Below are 22,543 nucleotides of genomic sequence, written 5' to 3'. Positions count from 1 at the left end.
TCTTCTTTCCATCCAGTCTCTGGAAACACATGTAGCCTATGATGCCATTTTTCATTTTATAACAGAAGAAACTGAGTTCAAACATTCTTGGCCCAAGACTACATGGCATGCTCTTCCCAAACCAAGATCTGAATCTGGGCTCCCCCGTTTTCAGAGTGCTGCCATAATTTTTGCATACTGCATTCCAGCTTTTATAGAGGGGATGTCTGACTCATTTGCTCATTCTACAAATCGGCATCGTTTCACCACCACTTGTGCTCCACGGGTGTTCCCTCGCCCTGAAGAGTACAGGAAGGATCCCAGCTCTCAGACAGCATCTGCAGCCGCTCTGAGGACAGGAGCTCACGGGAAGGACAGTGGCACTTTAGCAGAGTTAACTTCACCCCAGGCTCCCAGCATGGTACCCACATGCAAACCTCACCCAGCATATTTTTATCACTACATTATTTGAACAGACCGGTAATAAGAATGTGTAATCCACCACTGCTAACTCGTCTTGACTTATTAAACACTTGCAGAGAAAAAACTGTTTTGCCATAAGGGGGAGCTTTTGAGTTCTATAAAGAGGGGGAAAAAGAAGAACAAAAATATATTACATCTATGTCCAAGTTCAAAACAGACCTACAAAGCAGCGAATTGGTCAGGTCCTTACCTGTGACTTGAACAATGTCAGAGGACCTGAATTAGAATTAAACTGATTTAGAAAAAAAACAGGCGGATTTAGTATTTTTCTCTCATTTTTCAATATAGAACTAAAATAATTTCTAACCAACAGAATATTTTTAAGGGTATTCAGGAGAATCCGGAGACCTGGTTGTGCTGAGTCCACAGCTTCCGAAAGGCAAATGCCTTTTCTCCGGCTTCTTCTTCTGATTCTGTGAGGACAACATTTGGACCAGCTGAAGCCAGCAACACCGGGGCTTAGGGAAGAGGGAGGACTTTCACCATTGCATAACTTTAAGAGAATGCTGAGGGCGAAAAGGAGAAAGGGAGGGAAGGAAAGGGAGACAGGAGAGAAGGGAAAGGAGGAGAAGAAGGGGGATAGAAAGGGGGTGAAGGGAGAGGGAGAGGAGGGAGAGAGAAGAGTGAAAGGGAAAAAAGAGACAGCAATTTAAAAAAAAATCTCAGAATCAAGTTTCAAGACTCTTTATGTGCTATAGAGAAGGATGAGGTTTACCAGCAAAGTGCAAAGGAGATCCTCAGAGAAGAGATAGATTTTTTTTCTCCTGCCAGGAGGGGAGAAAATAATAATAATAAGGGGCAGCCGGTGAAGGGGCGGGGGGGGGGGAAGCAAGCAAAACAAAACAAAAACAGGAATGTGTGTTTGGAGCAGGAATGAGAAGAGCTGGGAGGACCGTAAGGGGGTGTATCCAGAATTTCATTAAATTGTTACTTTAAGATTGTCTTCCTAAAAAAAAAAAAAAAGAAAAGAAAAGAAGAAGGAAGAAAGAAAGAAAGGAAAAGAAAGAAAAAAGAAAGAAAAGGAGGGGGTGGAGAAGCGGGAGCAAGGGAAGGAGGCAAACGGCAAAGTGGAGGCAGGCTGGGTAGCTCGGCCTCTCCAAACTGATTGATTAGTCATGATCCCCGCAGTTTTAACAGGGACTCATTCAATTGGGAAGGTGGAGCGCTCGGGAGCAGATTAGCATACGCTTGTTTACTCATCTTCTGAGGGATTTTTCCCCCCTCTTTCCTTTCATTTTGTGAAGAAGGAGGGAGGGGAGGGGGGATTGGGGGGGAGAAGGGGGCTGTGGCTTGTGTTATAAAGGACGCAAAAAATAAATAAATTAGAGCATCTTTTGGGGGGAGGGAATTCAGCGGAGCAGTGTCTTAGAGGAGCTTTTTTTTTTTTTTTGGTAGAGCGAGAAATCATATAAAATAAAATGAAATAAAACAAGGAGGAAGGCAACCAGCTGTTGGGGGGGAATAAGGCAGATAAAGGAGCGGGGAGAGAAATTAATTGCCAACCAGGAGGAGTTGGGCTGTATTTTTCAAAGGTGGGGGGAGTGGAGCACACACCTTGAGGAGGAAAGCGAGAAAGAAAAGAAAAAAGCAAGTGGAAGGGGGGGCTCGCCCAAGAAGGGTGAAGAAGCGAAGAAAGTCGAGGCGCCGAGGCTCCCAAAGCTGGCAGCTCCGGGCGGCGGTGCAGGGGCGAAGGGGGGGCGGGGGGGACCGTCGGACATGCGGCTCTGGAGTTGGGTGCTGCGCCTGGGGCTGCTGAGCGCCGCGCTGGGCTGCGGGCTGGCCGAGCGCCCCCGCCGGGCCCGGAGAGACCCGCGGGCCGGCCGCCCCCCGCGCCCCGCCGCCGGCCCGGCCACCTGCGCCACCCGGGCGGCCCGCGGCCGCCGCGCCTCGCCGCCGCCGCCGCCGGGCGGTGCCTGGGAAGCCGTGCGCGTCCCCCGGCGGCGGCAGCAGCGGGAGGCGCGGGGAGCCGCGGAGGAGCCGAGCCCGCCGAGCCGGGCGCTCTATTTCAGCGGGCGAGGCGAGCAGCTGCGCCTCCGGGCCGACATCGAGCTGCCCCGGGACGCGTTCACGCTGCAAGTGTGGCTACGAGCGGAGGGGGGCCAGAGGTCTCCGGCGGTGATCACAGGTAGGCGAGGGCGCCCTGGCGGGCGCTGCACCGCTCCCGCGGCCCCAGGGGCGCAGGGGTGCCTGGGCGCGGGTGGCCGTCTGGTCCGGGGCTGGCGGGTGTGTCTGTGCTGGAGCCGCCCCGCCAGAGGCGCGGAGCACCCGGAGGTAGCTTCCAGTCTCATTTTGCCCCATCTGCGGAATGGGCGTTCTCAGAAGGCAGTGCCACCTAACCTCGCAACCTCCTTCCCCCGGGAGGATCTCGGGGAACGCTCTTGGCGGTCCCGAGACCTTCAATCAATAAGGGCTTCTCCTGGAAAGCCTCAAGCACTTAAACCGTGTTCGGGATGGTCAGAAGTACAGTCTCTGTTTGGGGTGGAGGGCAGGGTGACTCAATTGGGATGCATATGAAAATAAGCTGGGGGACCATTTGATTTCTTGGACTTTTTCATCGAGGTGATCCCCCCTTGCCTTGACCCGGTAATCCTGAAAGCCTGCAAGGGCGAGGCTGTTTTAATCTCCTGGACTTAGAAGTCCTTGAAGTGCCCCAAAGTTGCTCTGTGCTTGATGTCTGCCTCGGGGATTCACCCCCGGCCTCCCAGCCAAACACACACTCACGCACTGCCATCGCTGTCCTCGCTTTTAAAGCCTGTTGCCTGTCACCCGAGGCTGGGGCAAGACCTCCCTTTACGCACACCCCGCCGGTCTTCCCTGACTCGGCTGCGAAACGGGGCGCTTTTCTCATCTGGGACTTTTATAGCCCGTAATGAATTTGAGTTCTCCCTCCCTACCCTCCCTCTCTGTCCCTTTCTCCGTTCCCCAGCAAAGCTCATAGTGAAACCGGACACTTTGCGAGGGTTGCAAACCTTAGAAATGCTCCAACATCCATTTTACCTCTTCTAAATGAATCTGTGGCAATGCCTTTAATAAAACTGGGGGACCGAGGGGGGTGGCGCTGGAGGAGAGAAGGAAAAGTTTTGCCTCTTCTGGCTGGGAGATTCCCTTCCTGCACAAACCATCTTGCCATGTCCTAGGGCGTCTTAAAGTGCGGGTAGGGATACCCCCTTCGCCGCAGCCAGGACCCTAGGGAGGCGTTTTGCGATCCCACCGCCTCACACTCGCTGTCTTAGAAGGGAAAGCTCTGAGCGGTTCGGCAGGTCTGCCCCTGTCTGTCTTGGCTGTCCCCGATGTAGCTGCTGACTCTGTCCTATTTACACGAAGTCCATTTCGGGGGGGGGGGACCCGAATCCAGCTGCCACGCCAAGAAATGTGTCCCCAAAGCTCCCACTCTTCTGCTACCAAACCAAAAGCAAGAAAGTGACTTTCCCCCACATCTGACGTCATCACATGCTATTTTCTTCCCCCCCCCCCAGGAAGAAGAGGGAAAGTGAGCTCATTCACTTCCAGCCCCCAAGCCCTCCTCACCCAAAACACACTATCATAGGGTAGAGGAGAGATGTTACTGATGATGGTGATGTTAATTCAGGGCTGTGGTATGTTTACTTCTCTCTCGGCAATAGGAAAAGCACCGAGCCTGCTGCTTGGGGATGATTTTTTTTTTTTAAATGAGCAGATCTGTTTTTTCCTAGTGTTTACCTGTCATAACCAGTGATTTGGAAGGCTTCCCTTCCGGGAGAGGAGAGCTCAGGGTCATATAGGTATCGTCAATGAAAAGGTAGTAAATTCATTTAAAAAATATGTATGTATATATATAACACCTGGGATTCCACAGGAGCTTGCCGTAGAAATGTCTGTAATTCAGACAAGGAGCCTCTCTTCACAGGCATTCTCTCGAGCACTCGTTCACTCTCTCACACAAAGATTGTGCAGTAAAATACTTTAATTGGATGGGGGACGTTAGGTTATTATTGCTTGTATAAAATGCCTGGTCCATTTTATGTGTGGAAATAACATTCCTCTCAAAAAGAAAAAAAAAGGCACTGCTTTAGTGCAGCACCAGAAAGCCAGGCGCTTTTCCTCCGGGGGATGCTGGTGGATTTTCTCCCCTCCCCTCCTTGAGTTCGAGCCAGATTCGGCGGTGTGTAAACACCTGGCCCCGAGCCAGAAAAGACTCACTCTGCATATCCTCCACACGGTCGAGATTGTTGCACTAAAAAGAACCTGCTTCTCCTTGAATTAAAAAGCAAACAAACAGCGGTTCTTTGCAGAAGCACTTTTTCAGCTTCTCCCTTGGTGTAAGTTTGGGCTGGGAGAGGCAGGGCCCCAGGTGGGCTGTGGGGAAGCCGGTGCCAAGCCATGTCCTCCCGCCGCCTGTGACCTCGGGTGCCCAGGCTGCTGCCTGACCTCTGCTGGCTCTCTTGGGCTGGGCGTCACCACTTTCCTAGGAATCCCTGGTCACCTATCTTGAGAGAGCAAGGCATCTCTCAGCAGGGACCGCGCTGCTATTTCAGGCAGAGGGTTGCTGCCTCGCTGTCAGGCCAGGCTGCCTTACATCACTCTCTGCTGCAGGATTCGACTGGGTTTCGCAAAGGTCTAATTTTACGGTGCTGTTAACCGGGTCTGTCGTCTGGCAGAGGCAGGCCTTGCTGCTCCTGGTAGGCGGGCTGTGCTCCCAGATCCTCCCGGGATGCTATTTCTGCCCCGGTTCAAACTTCACTGACACCAGTTCAGACAGGCTCTTGGAGAGGCAGAGGGAAGAAGTGAAGGAGCAGTTTGCTTCTGAAGCTCAGATAACATGCCTTTTATTTTTCCAAAAGGGAAGGAGAAATATATATACGTCTGTACACAGGTATATGTTAATAAATATAAAAGGAAAGGCATGTGCAGGCAAAAAACAAAGCTAAAGTTAGAAAGTGCCTGTGTGCAGGATTCTGTGAATGACCCACCCACAATGGATGGTCTTTAGGGTGGGAGAATCCTTTAAGGTTACTGGGATAAGGGTGCTGGGAGGTGACCCAGGCCAAATAGGGAGACAGGCACAGGGAAAGTTTGTGTGCTGGATGACACAGGTCCTCAATGGCAGGACCTACAATTTAATCCCAAGTGTGCTCACTTCCAGGTCTTATTCCTCACACCCCAGAGAGGATGTGTCCAATCAACACTGTGTTACCTCTCCGCCCTTACAGACCCACCACCCAGGCACAGCCTCGGGCTTCACGCAGGGCAACTTAGGTTTTCTTTTAAGTCAGGGGGTGGGGGGTTTTCCGACACATCCCTTTGTGTTTGTGCTGTACCAGGCAGGATCCAGACCCCTGGCCCTCATTCCCAAGCACCGCCCCTGCCTACCCAGTGCCCTCTAGTTTGAAAGAGAAAGAAAAAGAAAACAATGGATTCAATTTGCTTCCTCGAGCTGAGGCCCAGAGCAGCAGTTAATCTTGTTAAAGTTTCTCCTGACCTGTTAGGCACGTGAAATGTGGACCCCACAAGTGCTGCCCTCCTTCCACCTCCATCCCTTTGGGATCCAGAATCCCTGCTCAGAAGGAGAAGGGGATTTACCTGATCCTCACACAGCTCCTCCTCTTGCCATGCTTTCTTCTTTTGTTCTCAGTGTTGGACCGTTGAGTTTGCTGGCTACTCAAAACTCTTTTTCTTTGCCCCCCTCCTTCCACAGTTCCCGCTTCCTACTGCCCACCCAACCCCTCCCCCAAAAGAATACTTGCATTTTCCCAACTTGAGGATTGCTGTAATGGCAAAGCTAGGTTTCAAGAAGTTTCTACACTAACACGGTTCTCCCTCAACATTTGTAGTCACAGGGCTCTAGAATATTGCAATGGTGAGAAGCCGGTTTCAGTAGTCAGGTTACCTAAATGGAAATCTACCTCTTCTCCTAACTGGCTGTGTGACCTTGGGCAAACTAATTGACTCCTCTGGACTTCAGCTTCCTCATCTACAAAGTTAGCGTAATGTAAGTACCTATCCATGAAATGAGAGCTCGTATGTGAAAAGTGCCTAGAACACGATTTGGTGTATAGTAAATGCTCAATAAACTTCACTCTCATTATTGGATATGATTTTCGAAAGATCTCACTCTTGACAGAAGACACTTAAAGAAGGCAGGAAGTAAAGTAACTGTTCCTGGCTGCCTCCAAGGTGCCAGGCACTGTGCCAAGTGCTTGCTTTGTGCCTGCATGTTTCATCCTCACAACCACCTGGGAGGCAGGCACCCTTGCCCCTATTTTACTGAGGAGGAAACAGAGGTGTAGAGAGTTGAAGCGACTTAGCCCAAAGCACTACAGGTCATCAGGTGGGCAGAGCAGAGATGTGAACTTGAGCACCAGGTGCCTGTTTGTTCTTCATCTCTTTGGACGGAGAAAAGGTGACTTCTGCAGAATATCCTCATTTCTTCCTGCCTCTCTGTGTGCTGACCATCAGCTACAGATTGAAAAGGATAAAGAATAAGTATGAATTTCATGTGGAACCCTGGCTTTGACCTAGCAGATCTGTTTTTCTTTTCATGCCAAATTATCAGACAGACCAGGCTTGGACTTTCTGCTGCCAGTCACTTGCTGTGTGATTTGAATCAAATGTCTTCATTGCTCTATCCCTTGGTTTGTTCATCTGTGAAATGGACATAATAAGATCAACATACTGCAATAAAATAACTATGCAGAAAGTACCTGGCATGGTTCCAGCTCATTAGGGACTCAGTCAACAGTGGCTGCATCCAGTAAGTTACCACATTCCCTTTTCCAAGTTGCTAGTCTGGTCTTCAGAAAGTGGGGGCCTGTTTGTGCTTTGGTAGAGCTTTGCCTCTCAAGGTGCTGGGGAGCCCATCTAGAATAGACGGGGTATCTTGAGGAAGAGTTAGACCCCCCTCGAGTCTGTTTCTCACACTTTGATTTCCTTTTCTGTGACCTACTTGGATGACCTGGTGGTGGTAAGAGCCAGAGGAGGTCTAGAATCACTGGACCTGTAAGCAGGAAAAAGTTAGCCTTGAGGCAGAGCATGCACCCCCTGGAACAGAAGCCAGACGGTGGTCACAGTGGAGTCCAGGTCACACACCTATCGTCACATGCCTCCTGCGCCTTTTCCAAATGTCCTCCAACTTCCACATTGACCCCCAGCAGCCACTGACATGGAGGCTGCATCAGCCTTGCCTGTCCACCCAGATGAAGGCAGGTTTGAGACTAGAGCTGTGGGGCTCAGGAGCGAGTGTGGGTCCTGGGTGGCCAGCCTGCCATGGGCTGGGTCAGACAGCTCGTTGTGCAACAGGGAAACTGAGGACCTGAGTCATAGAGGAGCTAAGAATTAAGCTATGTTCACAAACCACGCCCTCTCAAATGAGCCGGGGAGATCAGTTGGTTCATCACACCCCTGGCAGCATTGGGATCTCCAGCTTCTAAAACATCCTGATGCCCAGGCTGCATCCCAGGGTTTCTGATGTTGTGGGTGTGGGGTTGGCCTGGACACTGGTGGTTTCAAAGTCTTCTCGGGTAATGTGGAAGACCATCAGTGGGGAGAATCACTGGTCCAGTGTGATGTTTCCCTCCTCTACAGCTGGGAAAATTGAGGCCCAAAGCGGGAAGTGTTATGTCCCTGCCCATGGAGCCGGTTACTGGCTGAACCTTTAGAGAAATTTACCTGCCCTGATTCTGAGTTGCTGAACCCTGACTGGGAAAAACCCTCATTTCATTGTTAATTCCCCTGCTGACACCAAACCTCTCAGTGCCCTGGCCCTGACCTTCCATCCTTCCAGAGCTATTCCTGTGTGTAAAGCCATACCCTCTCCTGGCATTGCTTTAACGTATGAACATTCCTATGGGGCGGGGGGTAACACATTGAGTTCTATGCATCTGATTTTAAATGCAACTCTCCAAGTACCTGGGAAGGGAACCTGTCAGAGCAGGAACAAGGGGTATTAAAAAGGGATGTCCTGGCTCAGTGGATTGAGTTCCAGCCTGCAAACCAAAGGGTCACCAGTTCGATTCTCAGTCAGGGCGTGTGCCTGGGTTGCAGGCCGGGTCTCCAGTTGGAGACGTGCAAGAAGCAATCACATATCCATGTTTTTCTCCCTCTCTTTAAAAATAAATAAATCTTTTTTTAAAGGAAGGTCAGCTCTGAGGCATCCCATCCCCACTTTGCCCGGGGGTAGTCCTGCAGGGAGGGGTGTGCTCCTGTTATTTCAAGTCCCCCCCCCCCCCCCCGTGATCACTATGAAACCAGCACTAGCTGCAGGTGCCTCGTATGAAGAACAGAGATTCCCAGGTGCCCCAAGTAGGAGGACTTGCTCTGCAGGCAGCTTGCACCTTGTCTGTCTGCGGCCAAGGACTCAGAAAACCTGCAGATGCCATTTCTCTTCTCACCTGCCACCACACCTTCCCTGGACTTTCATTTCTTTTCCTAATGCTCCCTCATCTTTCTTGATACACTGAGGGCTTTGCATCATGCCTTGATGCGCTTATTGTCAATGTCGAGAACTGACCCGTCGATCTTGGCCCCTTGGCTCCTTCAAAGATCTGAAATTGGGATTCACAGGCTCTGAGTTCCAGTCCTGGCTTGGTCTCCTCTGAGCTCTGTGTCTTGGAACTTCTGACTCAACCACTAGGGCCTCAGGGGAGAGGGATTCAGCTGTGGTTACATGCAACCTCCCTATTTCACGGGTTGTCACAGGAACCAGGTGAGACAATGGTGGCAGAAGCTGTTGGCCAAAGTCAGAACCCAGTCCACACGTCAACAATAGTAGGAGGAGCTAAGAGGTGAGAGATGTGGGGGATTTACCCAATGAAGGTCATTCCTGGGGAGGTGCCTTCATTTCATTATTCATACTGCAAATGATAAACAGTGATTGAGTTAGCAAATCTTTTGATATTGGTGGCCTCACTAGAGTCCTTTGCTGCTGGGACTTCTTCACAGGTCTGCCAACTCCTACCACTTACTTGCTTCATGACCTTGACAAAATAACTGCCCCTCTCTGGGCCTCAGTGTTCTCAGGTCGCACAAGGAGGAGTAGGGGTGTAATAGGGACTTTCACATTGTGCCCACAGTTTTAGGGGGCCCCTGAGAAGAGGCAGAAGAGGACATCTATGTCTCCCCCACCTTCCTGTCACCTTATTCTGCTTAAACTGTGGAAGTCTGCAAGATTCCATTTACAGGAATATGCAGGTCCCTGAGTTTCAGAATCTTAGTGGACGTGCACTGACACTGGGAATGACTGTGACTTGTGTCAGGAGTGATAATGGTAGTGCTGTGTATTTGTGAAGATCCTGATCCGGTGCAAACTTAATCACCAACTCACATGATGTTGCGGAAGTGAAGGGAACCAGGTTGGCTCAAGTGATTGTGGTGACAGACATGTATTAGCTTCAGAAGCTACTGGGGTGGCCCATTCTATGCCAGTACAGTATAAAAAAAAAATCCTAATCTGTTAGAAATGCGTGCTAAATTATTGATTTGTGAAATGATGTTATGTATGTTTTGTTTGTTTAAAGTTTTCCAGAAAACAGAAACGTGGAGGGTGGGGGTGCAGATGAAAGAAGACCGGCATCATTGCAACCAGGGGACAGACATGTCGGGCTTCCACACATTGTTGTCTGTCCTTCTGTGTGTGATTGAAGAGCTCCGTAATTAAGAGCTCCTCCCGTTTCCACGGGAGGAGTGGAAGGCTCGGGTCTCTGTGTGTGTCAGTGAGCTGATAGGTTTCCAAATACAGAGGCAGCCACTTGGAGAGGGTTTAGGACGCTACCAAGGTTGCACAGAGATTAATGAAAAGAACACAGGCTTCAGAATCTAGGAGACTGACCATCCTGAGGAAGCCCAAGGGGAAGGAGAGGAAGGCTGTAAGGGACGGGCAAGTAGGAGGGCCAAGTAGAAAGAGCCTTGCTGGGCTTTTGAGTGAGGACACTCATTGCTGTGTGGAATTGTCCCACACATTGTGAAACACGTAGCATTCTTGGTTCTGTGCCTAAGAACCCCCCCCAGAACCTGCTAGTCATTGTGACAATACAAAACATATTGTGATGATACGCACATACACACCTACACACACACTCACATTTCCACATACGCCTATTTTTCATTACTAGCTCCTTATTTCTTTCCATCTCTAATAGCCTTGGGAGTCTCCTAGAACTTTCTAGAGCCCTGGTAGAATAGCCTGCAGTTGACTGATCTCGGGAAGAGCTGACACCGTTAGGAAACAGGGAAAAGGAGTGTGTTTCCTGAGGAAGTATTTTGTACTGGTTGAACCTGGGACTCGAGAGTCAGCCTGATCCTGAGTCAGGCGGCCTGAATTTGATTTCCTGACTCTCCCACCTGCTAGTTGCATGACCTTGAGCAAGTTACTTAATGTCTTCAAGCTTCGCTTTTCCCATCTGTAAAATGCAGATAGCACTGGCTCCTACTTCCTAGGGTTGTTTTGAAGATTAACTGGGCCTCCATGTGGAAAAATGCTTAGTCATAGAATCTAGACCATGGGTAAGCACCCAGTAAACGTTAACTCATATTGGTATTATGTGTGCCCAGGCCTTGCCACACGTCATTGCAAATGCTCTCAGTATCTCTCTGAGTTAAGACATGCTTCTCTCCTTTGCAGAGGCAGGAATTGCCTTCCCCTCCCTTGCCACTCAGGAAAGATTTATTGCGATGATCTTAACGTAAAACAAAACTTAAAGGCAAACAGAATAAACTCTTTATTGTTACATATTACAGAAGCATTGAGTGCTCCTTGTAGAGAATCTAAGAAATATAGATAAAAACAAGAGGCAAAGTAAAATTTATTTAGCCCTTCCCAGGCAAGTATTTATTGAGTGACTGACTGCTGCATGCCAGGTATAGTTTGGGGCCTGAGGACAAAGCAATGAACAGAAGAGGAAATGCCCCTGCGTTTGGGAGTTTATATTGAGGTGGAGGGTGGGAGAGGAAAGGTGAAGACAGTATAAGTGAATATAAAAATATATCCCATAGTATTAGGTGAATGTTTATGAAAAAGAATAGAGGAGGGATTCTAGGGGTCCCTGTGGGGGTGGTGCATGAGGAGTGAGATTTAAACGGGTTGTCAGGGGAGGCAGCAATGAGCTGTGGCATTGGAGTTGAGCCCCAAGAGCAGCCCAAGGCCATCCAGGGAAGGTCTCCGTGCACAGGAGAAGGAAGAGCAGTGCTCTAGTAGCTGGGAGATGTCAGTTCTAGGCCATTCAGTCCTTAGCTTGTAGTGTGACTTTGGACAATTCAGTTATGTCTTGGGCTAATTTTCCTCATCTGAACAGAGTGGGTAGGGATGGGTTTATCTTTGTCCTAGAGAACCTTCTAGCAGAAATCTCCTAGGATTTGATCATTCCAATCAGCACTGTCCAAATACAAAATTGCAAAGTTGGCATTAGTTCCGTGTTCTTCCTTTTTGGTGTATTTTCCACCACTAGGTGGTGCCTGTGCCTGTCTCCCTGAGGGGCTAAGCGCCCACACACTGGGCTTCCTCTTCCCCAGCAACACTCATTCACAGAAAAGGACATGGTGTTCCTTCTTGCTAAGGTATCAGTGACTGGTAACAACTCAGAACGTTACTCTGCCAGGCACATGCATACTTTAATATCTCCCCCAAAACACTTTTGACTCCAAAAGCAAAGTACCAATGCATAGAATTTCATTCAAAGACTGACTGAAGACATTATTTAGGTAATATTGGTACTTCCCAATGGCTGGAAGCCATCTCATCAATATTGTTGCTAATAATAGCTGTCATAAATATCTAAAAAACTCATTAAGTGACTTTTCCAGTGATCACTTACTTGGCTAATGGTTAGAATACTCAAATTTCATAATTTCTTACTAAACAAAGGCCATTGCAGAGAAGTTTTGACGTGAGAATGGGTTACTGGCCTTTTAGTCTTGCTAAGCATCTTAATCAGATCATTTCATGAATTACAATAGTAAAACTCTGGAGTCTATAGCCATGTGTTAACCTATTTCCCTTCTGGGAATCCCAGGTATTGTCATCCATGAAGTACCTCTTGTTCCCCCTGTTCCCTTCTGTTCTTTCTCTCTTCCTACCCCTTATAACCACTGCATTAACTTGACCACTTAAATTTTTCTTCAAACAAAAGAAAGAAAATTTGTCTTTCAGTATTATTTACCACAAACTCAGGGTCCATAGAACCTGGAAGAGTAGGAGACAGACGTGACCCTGTTTCAATTTTAGAGAACATAAGAATGTCTCAGGTTCAAGTCCACTTTTAAGAAACAGAAAGTCTAGTAGGTGGGAGGTCACTGCTGGCTAGGACCTAAGTAGGTGAATGGCGGGAAGCATGTTACTAAATGCAGAACCCTAGTTCAGCCATTTTTACCTTCGGGGAGTTCACGGTCTAACCTGTGCCTATCACCTTAGCCGTCAAGAAGATATTTCTGTATCTGTCCCATATCCATCTGTTTTTAAAATTCCTATTGCTGTCTAAACATGAAATGTGGCTTGGCAGAATATGACGAAATGTGTTTGTATGGAAGGGGTTACTTCCCCCGATGGGATTGAACATCTTTCAGCTACAAAAGCTGACAAGGAAATGGAAGAAGGTAGAATAACAAGCCAATCAGGTATAAGTAGGCCTTGCTTTAAGAGATGCAAAGTAGAAGACAGAAAGCATAAGAAATAAATACACGTTGTATTCTGATTTGTGATGTAACATTCATGTACGTCTGAAGAACCAAGGTGTGTGAGTGAGAAGCACTCATCTAAGCCATTTTTTTCATAAATGAGGAACTAAGGGTTGGCCAGAAGTGGGTTGCCCAGATCAGTGATGAAGCTGGGTAAGAGCCTCTGTTCTCTGAGTATTAGGCCAAAGTGAGGTCTGCCTGTCTCCTGACTTTGCACCCTTTCCCATGGAGTAGTTACCATCTCTCTGCTGATGAGCATCATTTATGTCCAGACTCTCATGGGCTCCAGACCATTGGTCCAGCTATCCACTGGAAATGTGAACATGCACTTCAAACACAATGTGTCCAAAGCTCAGTCACCTTTCCTCCAACACGCTCTGTGTCCTCGTGTAGTGTACCTACTGTCGATATGCCACCCACCATATTCAATCCGGCATCAGTTCCTGTCTGTCTTGCCTTCCTGACAATTGTATAATCTTCTTTCCTCTTTCTAGCTTAGGCCCTCTTCATATTTGGCTTTGACTCTTTCCTTAGTATTATGGTGCCTCTTTTGAGCTTCAGCCCCTGTACCCCTTCAATCTACCCTTCAATATGTGATAGTCACATGTTCCTAAAATGCAAATTTCACTGGTCCTTTGATAGCAGTGGAATTATTTATATCACTCCAAATAACTTAAGCTTTCTTTATGCCATTTTTAAAATTTGATGTGCCTTCCATATCCTCATGCAGCATTTTACAGAACACCTAAGCCTCTACAGGATCCTGCTCCAGGTCCCCCTCTTCTGGGAAGCCCTGCATGACTCCTCTCCAAGTACAACCTCCCTTATCAAGCTGTATCCACTGTATAATCTGCACACATGTGTCAAAAGACTTGGAATTCTTTCTATTGCATTTCATTGTGTGCTATTTGAGGTCATCTCAACTTCTCCACTGCCTAGCACAGTGCCTGGCTTATAAAGAAGTTATATGTAATTTTGCTCAATGAATACATGACTGCTAAAAAGAACCAACTAAATATCTAACGATTCTGGAAGAAAGAGCTCAGGAGCCTCAGGCATGTTGCATTACGTAACCAAAGCACATGACCTACCCTGTGGGTCACACTCAAAAACATTACACAGTGGTTAATTCCATTTCCCCTTGAGCAAAGGAGTCAGAAGAGGGAAAAAAAAATCTGGTCTTCCAAAACAGAAAGGGGAGGAGGCAGTGTATTTAAATGTCTCCTCAATTCACACTTCGGCCTTTTTAATCCAAGCCTCATTTTAGCCTTGGTCTACCCTTCCTAGCCCCTTCACTGTTTGCAAAGCATTTGTTTTGTGTGTGTGCTGCAGCAGATAATCCTAAACTTCACTCTCCTCTCGGATTCCCCACTCTCCCCCTTATCAGGTTCTCACTGGACCTCAAGGGTCCTGGTGTCATATCTGTTGCCTGGGTTTTCATCCATTTCCCTTATTCTTGATAGGAGGGCCTTTCCGTCTGCTTCTCTCGATCTCGTGAGACCTTAGGGTGACCTCAGGACCTGGGATCTTCTATCCACTGTTTATATACCCTTGGAGGGAGAGTACACATTCCCAGCCATAATAACAGTAATAAAAGCAGCTAGCTTATAATGAGCACTTACTATGTGCTGGCTCTGTGCTGAGTGCTACACTTTAAACCTTCTGAATTAGATTTAGAAAGTTACAGGATTCACTGAATGCCCCACAGCTAAAGGGTGGCAGAACCAGGGTTCAAATCCAGGACATTATTATTTTCTCTATCCACAGGGTCTAACATGGCTTGGCATGCAGCTGTTGTCCAGTAAATGTTCCACGAGAGGATGAACATTAAATGAGTGAGTGAATGAATGAATGAATGAATGAAAGGTGGTGTCCCCAGTCACTAATGCAAACATGCAGAGATTGTAGAATTAAAAGGGAAGGGATTGAGGGAGAGAAGAAGGAAGGGGCGGAGAGATGGAGCAATATTTTGAATGAACATTAAAAGAGATTGACTAAGAAATGTCTGATATGCAAAATGAACTTAATTTGCAGGTGACTTTTGAGCACAAAGACCATTTACATCCATGAGAGCATTACCCAGTTTTAAGTAGTCTACTGGGAGACACACACACACTTCAAAGATACTCTGCCAAAAATGTTTCTGGGTTTCTCTTTTGGGAAGCAGAGCCTGGAGTGTGTTCTCCCAAATACTCTTGTATGCCTAGCGGAGATGCATTTTCACCGTCTCAGGAGGTTCCGGGTACATTCTGGGCCAAATCCAAGAGGCATGTAGTCCCTGTGCTGCCTGAACTGTGGGGTTCTGAGTAGCAGATGACTCTGGAGTAACAAGGCTGACTTCTGATGTGCTCTTGCTGGAGCCGATCAGGCTTCCGTAGAGCCAGTATGTAGGTCTCAGGATGACTTATTTTCAGACCAGCCCCACTGGGCTGATTAGCTGTGATCTGCTAAAAACAAACATGCAATATTTTGTTCACCCCTCCACCCCCAGATCCTAAAGCTGGAGTGCTTTGTGAGATCTGCTCAGTTTACAAAGGGAGAAACTGAGGTCCAGGTAAGTTAGCTTGTTAAAAACTCAGCTGAGTAAACTTGAGCAACAAATTAGCAGCAAAATTGAAACTATAATTTAGGTTTCTTGACTCTTACATCAGTGTTCTTTCCACCAGATCCCTTTGTTTTTTGTTACAGTATGGGATGACAGTTACATCATTGGGTTCACATTGGTGAGCTTATTAGAAAACATCATAGAGCTGTTGAGTTGCTTTTCATAAGCACTTCTTATGGGCCAAACCTCTGTCCTAGGCATTCTGTGAGGTTCATTGGAAAATGGCAATATATTAGGAGAGATTAATCCCTTTTTTCTTCCTTCCTTCCTCCCTTCTCTTTCTTTCATCCATCCATCCATCCATCCATCCATCCATCCATCCATCCATCCACCCATCCATCCTTTCTTCCAATCATCCGTCCATCCATCTGTCCATTCATTCGCTTACCCGTTTGTTTAATTAGATAGGTATTGAGAAGTCTTTGTGTATTATACATGGAACTAGGAGGTGTGGATTTAAAAGAAGAACAGGGCACAGTTCCATCCCTTGAGGAGCTCCCAGGCCTAGTGGCGGAAGCAGACTGGTAAACAGATATATGACATCATGGTAACTGCTATAACTAAGCAATTAATAGAATGCTGGGCAAGCACAGGAGCAGAAACACCGTGTTATTGAAGACATGCTTTTATTATGGGGGTAGAAGGGGCTCTGAAATTTCAGAGCCCCTTCCACCCAGCAGCATTGGGGACTTCCTTATGAAACAGGTGGCATGGATATGTATGTGGAGTGTGTACCTTGCCTTTCATATGGATATGTCATGCACATCACTTAAAATATAGAGCAATACATCACATTAGAAGGACAAACACATTTCAGTTCGTGTTTCAGCAGCGGGCACTGACTCAGAGCCGCTTTTAGGAATATGACATTAGGAAATGATCAGGCAACTAATCCATCACCATTCAAATCAAGCCCACCAGCCCTTTATATCCCTTCTCATTGCATGTATCACTCGGTTGTGACTGCCTGTGAGTCTGTCTGTCTCTCCCCACTGTTCTCTGAGCCCCTCAGGAGCAGAGAACATTTCTGTCTGTATCTCTGCTTTATTGCTACCATTAGCACATTACCAGCCCTGCTGGCTGGTGCTCAGTAAACTTTGCTCAACGAATTGGAGATGGCTTCAAATAAGGGAGAAGACGGGGTGACTAAAAGTGGGCGCTCTGAAGGAAAGATTCTTTGAGAAAAAATATTGTGGGCCTTGGGAAGGGCCAGGTGGTGAAGGCAAACAGGTTATACACAGCATTAACCATTAGACGTGGGCCTGGTCGCTCTGAGCCGAGCAGTTACCTGTGTGCATTCTTACCACATTTTTCCATTACTCCCCACCTCCTTTCTTTCTGCTGAGCCAGTGTACCACTCTGTTGGTTTTAAGCCCTTCTCCCCATGGTTTTCTCTCAGCTTCTCTAACAGCATCCCTGGAGAGCTGCTGAAGAGCCAGGTGTAACTGTGTGGGATGCACCCGTGATCCTCCTGCAACCTTCACCTGTGCCATGGAGACCTCCCAGAGGAAATGAGAGCAGCGTGCTGGCAGGAATCATGTCTGCTGTACTCTGTGCACCTTCCCAGGCCCTGGCATATTGCAGGGGTTTAACAAAAAGGTGTGGGTGGATTTCTGGATGGATAAATGATGTAAATTGATGGTGCATCTCATCCAGTCTCCTCAGTTCCGCGTGGAGAATATGATGCCCAGAGGAGGCAAGGAAATTATCCCAAGTTTCCTCCCAAATTAGGAACAGAAAAGGACCAGAGCCCAGTTGTCCTGACTCTTTCTTCTACCCAGCCATGTTGTCCTGGGATTTGGGCTCAGCTCTCTTGAATTTGTTCACAAACATTTCAGATCATTGGATGTTGTAGTTGGATAGGACCCAAACTGGGTCCTTTTACAACTGGGAAGTCTGGAGTCCAGAGATGGGGAGAGGTTTGTCCATGGTCTCAGTGAGGTAGTGACAACACTAAGCCTTCCTCTCCATGTCCCCTGGTAGCCAAAAATAAATAGTATGTGCCTGGAACCTTTAGAGATACAACAGTGAGCAGACAGAGCAGGTCCCTGCCCTCATGGACTCTATGTTCTTGTGGGGACAGAAAGACAAATGAAGATGGGTGAATGAGAGAGAGAGAGAGAGAGAGAGAGAATAAGAATGAGTATAAACCATGACATAGGGTAAGTTCAGGATGCTCTGAGTGTGGAAGGAGCAGGTGCACAAGCCACTGGGGGATGTGTGTATCTGTAGCTGAAGTCAGCCCCGGTCATGGAATCTGGATTTTAATCTAGGAGAACCAGCAAGTTACCCGAAATTTTCAAACAAGGAAGTTGCCATATCAGGTGCAGGTTTCCCGAAGATCACCCTGACCTCCCCGTGGAGAATGTGAGATGTGGGGATGAGCAGAACCTTAATCATGCTGTTATCAAGGTGTGAATTGATTCTGATGTTACTGTTTTTGTTATGACTTAGTATTTTGTTTAATATCATTTCCCTCCATTTCCTTACTAATACCATTACCAACTCAATGACCTGACTAGCACTAACACTTTAGATCAACAGGGGAGTAGTGGGCTTCTTGCCTAGGAGGACTTGAAGAGATTTATGAACCTGAAGACATTTACTGTAAAAATTTGAAGCTGTGCTCATTTTTCTGGGGAGAGGGTCCACAGTTTTTAGCAGTTTCTTAAAGGATTTTATGGCCCCCAAATGCTGGCTTAAATGCTGAAAAGTGCGGGGCATAAAAGGTCATTTTCTGAAGTCCATTCCCAGCTCTAAAATCTGAACAGGCCAGGAGAGCTGTGGAAATGCGAATGTTGATGTTGAATTGTCATATCAGACTGAGGAATTGCACTTCCCTTCATCTGTACCCTTGTTGGAGTAAATAGAATTGGGGACATTTTTCCCTCTGAGGACAAGTTAGTTTATTCCTTAGAAATATAATCTACAACCTTGTTTATTCAAACTCTGGTCTCTGAGTTTCTCTAGGTTTTAAAATAGGCAAGTTCACTTCAAATGTGGCCTGAGGTGGTCTTGACTGTAATTATTCACTGTGGGCTTTACCCATGAATCTGTGAATCCAAATATCCATCCAGTTTCCTTCCATCCAACCCCCCACCCACCCACCTACTTTCCCTCCCTCCCCACTTTCTCCCTCCCTTTCTCCATCCCATCCCCCCATCCATCCAGCCTTTCATCTCCCCACCCTTCCATCACTCCCTACTCCCATTCATCCATGTAATCTTCCATCCACGTAATCTTCCATTTACCAGGTTCTGTTCTAGGGCAGGGAGCAAGAATCAGAAGACTCCACTGTTTGTTCTTGCACCACTGCGTGTCCTTGAAAAAAATCCTCTGAGAACCCTCCCCTGAATCATTTGCTTTTACTAGAGTGCTAGTGTGAAAACTCCACTTCAGGAATTGAAAACTCCTTTGAAAAAAACCGAAGTGATCTGCCTACATAGTTATATAATTCCAAGTATTTACAGTAGGCTCTGAGTCTGGGTCTAGACTACAGGAGGCTCCTTGGCCACATTAACATTTACGTTCGATAGCACCTTCTCCCCTTAGGTCAGCAGGTGGTGGAGACCCATAGAGAACGTGAAACAGAGGCAGGGCTCTCAGAGAAAGGCCAGACTTCATAAAGGGAGCAGAGAAGGGAGCTCACAGTCATTCGGCTCCTGAGACTGTCTGTCCATAACCCCCAAAGCCCTTGTATGGTGATTCTAAGCCTTCATGATGCGTGTGTACCCCTGGATGCATGATGTAGCAGGAAGCCCTCATGACATGGGGCTGTTTCAGTTTCCGAAGCATTTTCGACATGTACCTATCATATTCCCACTCGCCTTGTAAAACAAGCATTTTCATTTAATACAGTGAGGTCTTTGTATTCTCAACAACAAACACATGGTCTAAGGCTTGCGGACACAACCTGCCTTTTTCTCCAACACCCTCCCCCTCGCCCCAGTCTGTCCGCCCTTACAAAGCCCAGTGTCAGCAGAAGTATCTGTTTACAAACAAGGGCTCCAAGAGAACAGTACCAGGAGCTCAAACAAACCTCCCAAACATGCCCCCCAACCCTGTCCTCTGAGTCCTTGTGAACAGCGTGTCTCACTGGCAGCAGCTTTTGTGGAAGGCTTCCTGTCTTTCCATCTTCCCGTCTGTCTTCATGGCTGACTTCTCCTCTGTCTTACTCCACTTATTTGTTAAAACCGTGAGGAGGCTGGACAGAAGAGGCAGTCAGGAGCCGGCTTGGGCCTCATGGGTATCTGGAAAACAGAGCCCAGATAGGGAGTTGCTTGCAAACTGCAGGGCAGACCTGAACACAGCCAGCCGCAATGTCATTGGAAGCAGATGCTGATTGAAGGATTGGTAATTGGGTGGATATAGTAGTCACATGATGATCATGCAGCTCTGGAGCATTTTTCTAGAATTATCAGCAGTTGAAGGGACTCTTTCACCACCGTCTTGAACTCGTGTTTACTATAGCTCCCTATTACCTATACATGGTGATAATTATAATGAACACATATAGCACGTAATATATACCAGGCACTGTTCTGAGTACATTTAATGCATTGACTTTTTAATCCTTACAGTGACCTCCTGAAATAGGTGGTATTATAATCCCAGTTTTCCAGATGACAGAGCTGAGGTACGAGAAGGTTAAACGAATTGCCCAAGGTCGCACAGCAAGTAAATGGTAGATTCAGTCCCCAGAGTCCAGGTTCTAACCCCTCCACAACACTCTCGAGACCAGGTCAGATTCCTCCACTTCACATTCAGCTTCCTCCCTAAACATTGTTTCCTGCCATAACTTTCCTACTTTCTTACATCAGGGTTTCTCAATCTCAGCCTTGTCAGTGTTTTGGAACAGAAGACTTTTTGTTGTGGGAGTATGTCCTGTGCGCCATAGGATGTTTCGTGACATCCTTGGCCTCTACCCGCTAGAGGCAGTAGTGGCCCTCCTCCCTGGTTTTGGTGACCAAAATGTGTCTGGAAACATGACCAAATGTGCCCTGGTTAAGTACATCGACTTACATGGATTCTTCTGCTGTTCCCATAACATAGATTCCCACCTCAGTGCTTTCTCATGTTTTTTTCCCCCCATGACCTTGCAGTGTGCTTAACCTTCTCCTCATCAGTCTTCTCCAAAAGACTTCCAGAGTTTTTTAGTTCCTACACATCTTTTACAACCAGAGAGGAAACACTAGCCTGTTTGGGTTACTGATTTACTTGCTTTTATGCTTTTTTGTTTTAAAGAATGGTTACCAATTGCAACCTTTCCATAGAAAATCCCCTAAGGACTCCATAGATGTCTTGAGTTAAAAGCTCAGTTCATTGCATGCATTCAGCAACTGTTTATTGGAGTCTACCTCTATGGTCCCAAGCTAAGCACTCAGAGTATGAGGTCAGAGAAGATACAATACCTGCACCTCAAGAGTTTATGTGATAGACTGTCAGAGCTGGAAAGGAGCTTAGAGAGCCACTCTCCACCAGTTCCCGGCTGAGTAGATAGGGAAACCAAGCCCTAGAAGGTAGATAGTGTTTGGTCAAGGTTAACTGAAGACCAAGCTCAGGGCCAACCTAGATCATCCTCTACCTGTGGAACAAAAAAATTCTGAAGTTCCAGTGAGCATTGAAATACCATTTTTCATCTGGAACCTTTAAAGTGCTCCTTTGTGTTGAGTCACAATTCACAATTTTCTAGCAGGTAGTAAAACAATAGAAAATGAATATCTGAGAAGTCTGTCGGCCCTCTCTCTTCAAAATTTTGTTCATTCCTTACTTTTTTCTTATAAGACTTAAGGTGGAATGACGGCAGATTGCCGTCAGGGACAGGGAGCCCTAAGACGTGAGTCCTGGTTCTTTCAGCTCTGTGACCCCATCAGTTAGCCCACCATGAAATCCCTAGCTAATGATCTCCAACCCTGTGCATTCTCCTTCTGAAAAACCACCCAAGGGTCCTTATTGTCTATGGAATAAACTTCAGCTATCAGCCCTTAGCAATCTAGCCTCAGGGGCCCTTGCTATTTCGTTTCCCTTGATTACTCTGTGTACCCTCAGTTTCAGAGAAAGCAGGCGTCACGGCCCTTGGCCTTGGCACATGCTGCACTTTCTGCTAGAAGGTTCTTGCCCTGCTGTCCCCCACCAGATTCCTGTTCCTCTTGCAAAGCTCAGTTATAGAGTCGCTCATTTGGGAAAACTTCCCTGAGCTTTCCTGTGCAAATCAAGTAGCTCTGCTTATACCTGTGCTAGAACTTACCATATCGTGCTTTATTTATGTATAATTAAAACCAACCCCTTGGCCTGACGTGGTCAGTTTCCCTGGCTGGGCAGAATAATGTAGATGTTAAGAATATGAATTCTTGAGTCTGATTGCTTGTGTTTGAATCCCACCTCTGACTCTGGCCAGTGAGTTACTCAGGCTCAGGCACTTTATTTGGGCTTCTCTGAGTTTCAGTTTTCTCTGTAAAATGGGGATAATAACAATACTTCCTGCTTGGATTACCGTGAAAGTTATTGGCGCTAATCCCTGCAAACGCGGGGCGGGCATCAGCTCTCATCGCTGTCCTGCATTGGAGAGTAATTCCCGATGGCACCAACCCTGCAAAGCAGGGATCTGCCTGTCTGGCCACATCCCTTTCTTATCACCCGTTGTCATCTCTCTCCCTGAAAGGCTCACCCTGGCTGTGTGGGCCAGGATGAGGTGATGGCAGGCTCACATGAGAGAGGAGCTTTTGTTTCCAGAGCTCAGCCCACACTGTCTGGGGTGTGTTGTTACATACCTTGCTGTGGGCCTGCATTAGTTATGAAATTTACTTCATTTGGCTCGCCCATGTGGGAACCTTC

At 47.3% G+C, this 22,543-nt stretch overlaps 1 protein-coding gene and 1 non-coding gene across 3 annotated transcripts in view; both read left to right on the top strand.

The window, feature by feature from the left end:
* Nucleotides 1–1,793: 1,793 nt before the first annotated feature.
* Nucleotides 1,794–22,543, top strand: part of PAPPA (pappalysin 1) — a 221,280-nt gene continuing 200,530 nt past the window's right edge. For both annotated transcript variants that reach the window (XR_008389935.1, XM_037154716.2), the window contains exon 1: nt 1,794–2,587. Coding sequence is in view for 1 of the 2 variants with exons in the window: in XM_037154716.2 (XP_037010611.2) it covers nt 2,179–2,587 (409 nt within the window). In the remaining variant the exon portion in view is untranslated. The remainder of the gene's footprint in view (nt 2,588–22,543) is intronic.
* On the top strand, nt 9,737–9,868 carry LOC119056330 (small nucleolar RNA SNORA66). Its single transcript, XR_005083864.2, has one exon. It is a non-coding gene; the product is annotated as a small nucleolar RNA SNORA66 (small nucleolar RNA).

Source organism: Artibeus jamaicensis, unplaced genomic scaffold, assembly GCF_021234435.1.
Source record: "Artibeus jamaicensis isolate MK-2021 breed Jamaican fruit bat unplaced genomic scaffold, CSHL_Jam_final scaffold_1964, whole genome shotgun sequence".
Taxonomy (NCBI): domain Eukaryota; kingdom Metazoa; phylum Chordata; class Mammalia; order Chiroptera; family Phyllostomidae; genus Artibeus; species Artibeus jamaicensis.
The sequence above is the reverse complement of the archived record's forward strand: the minus strand, read 5'-3'. Positions and strand labels throughout refer to the sequence as shown.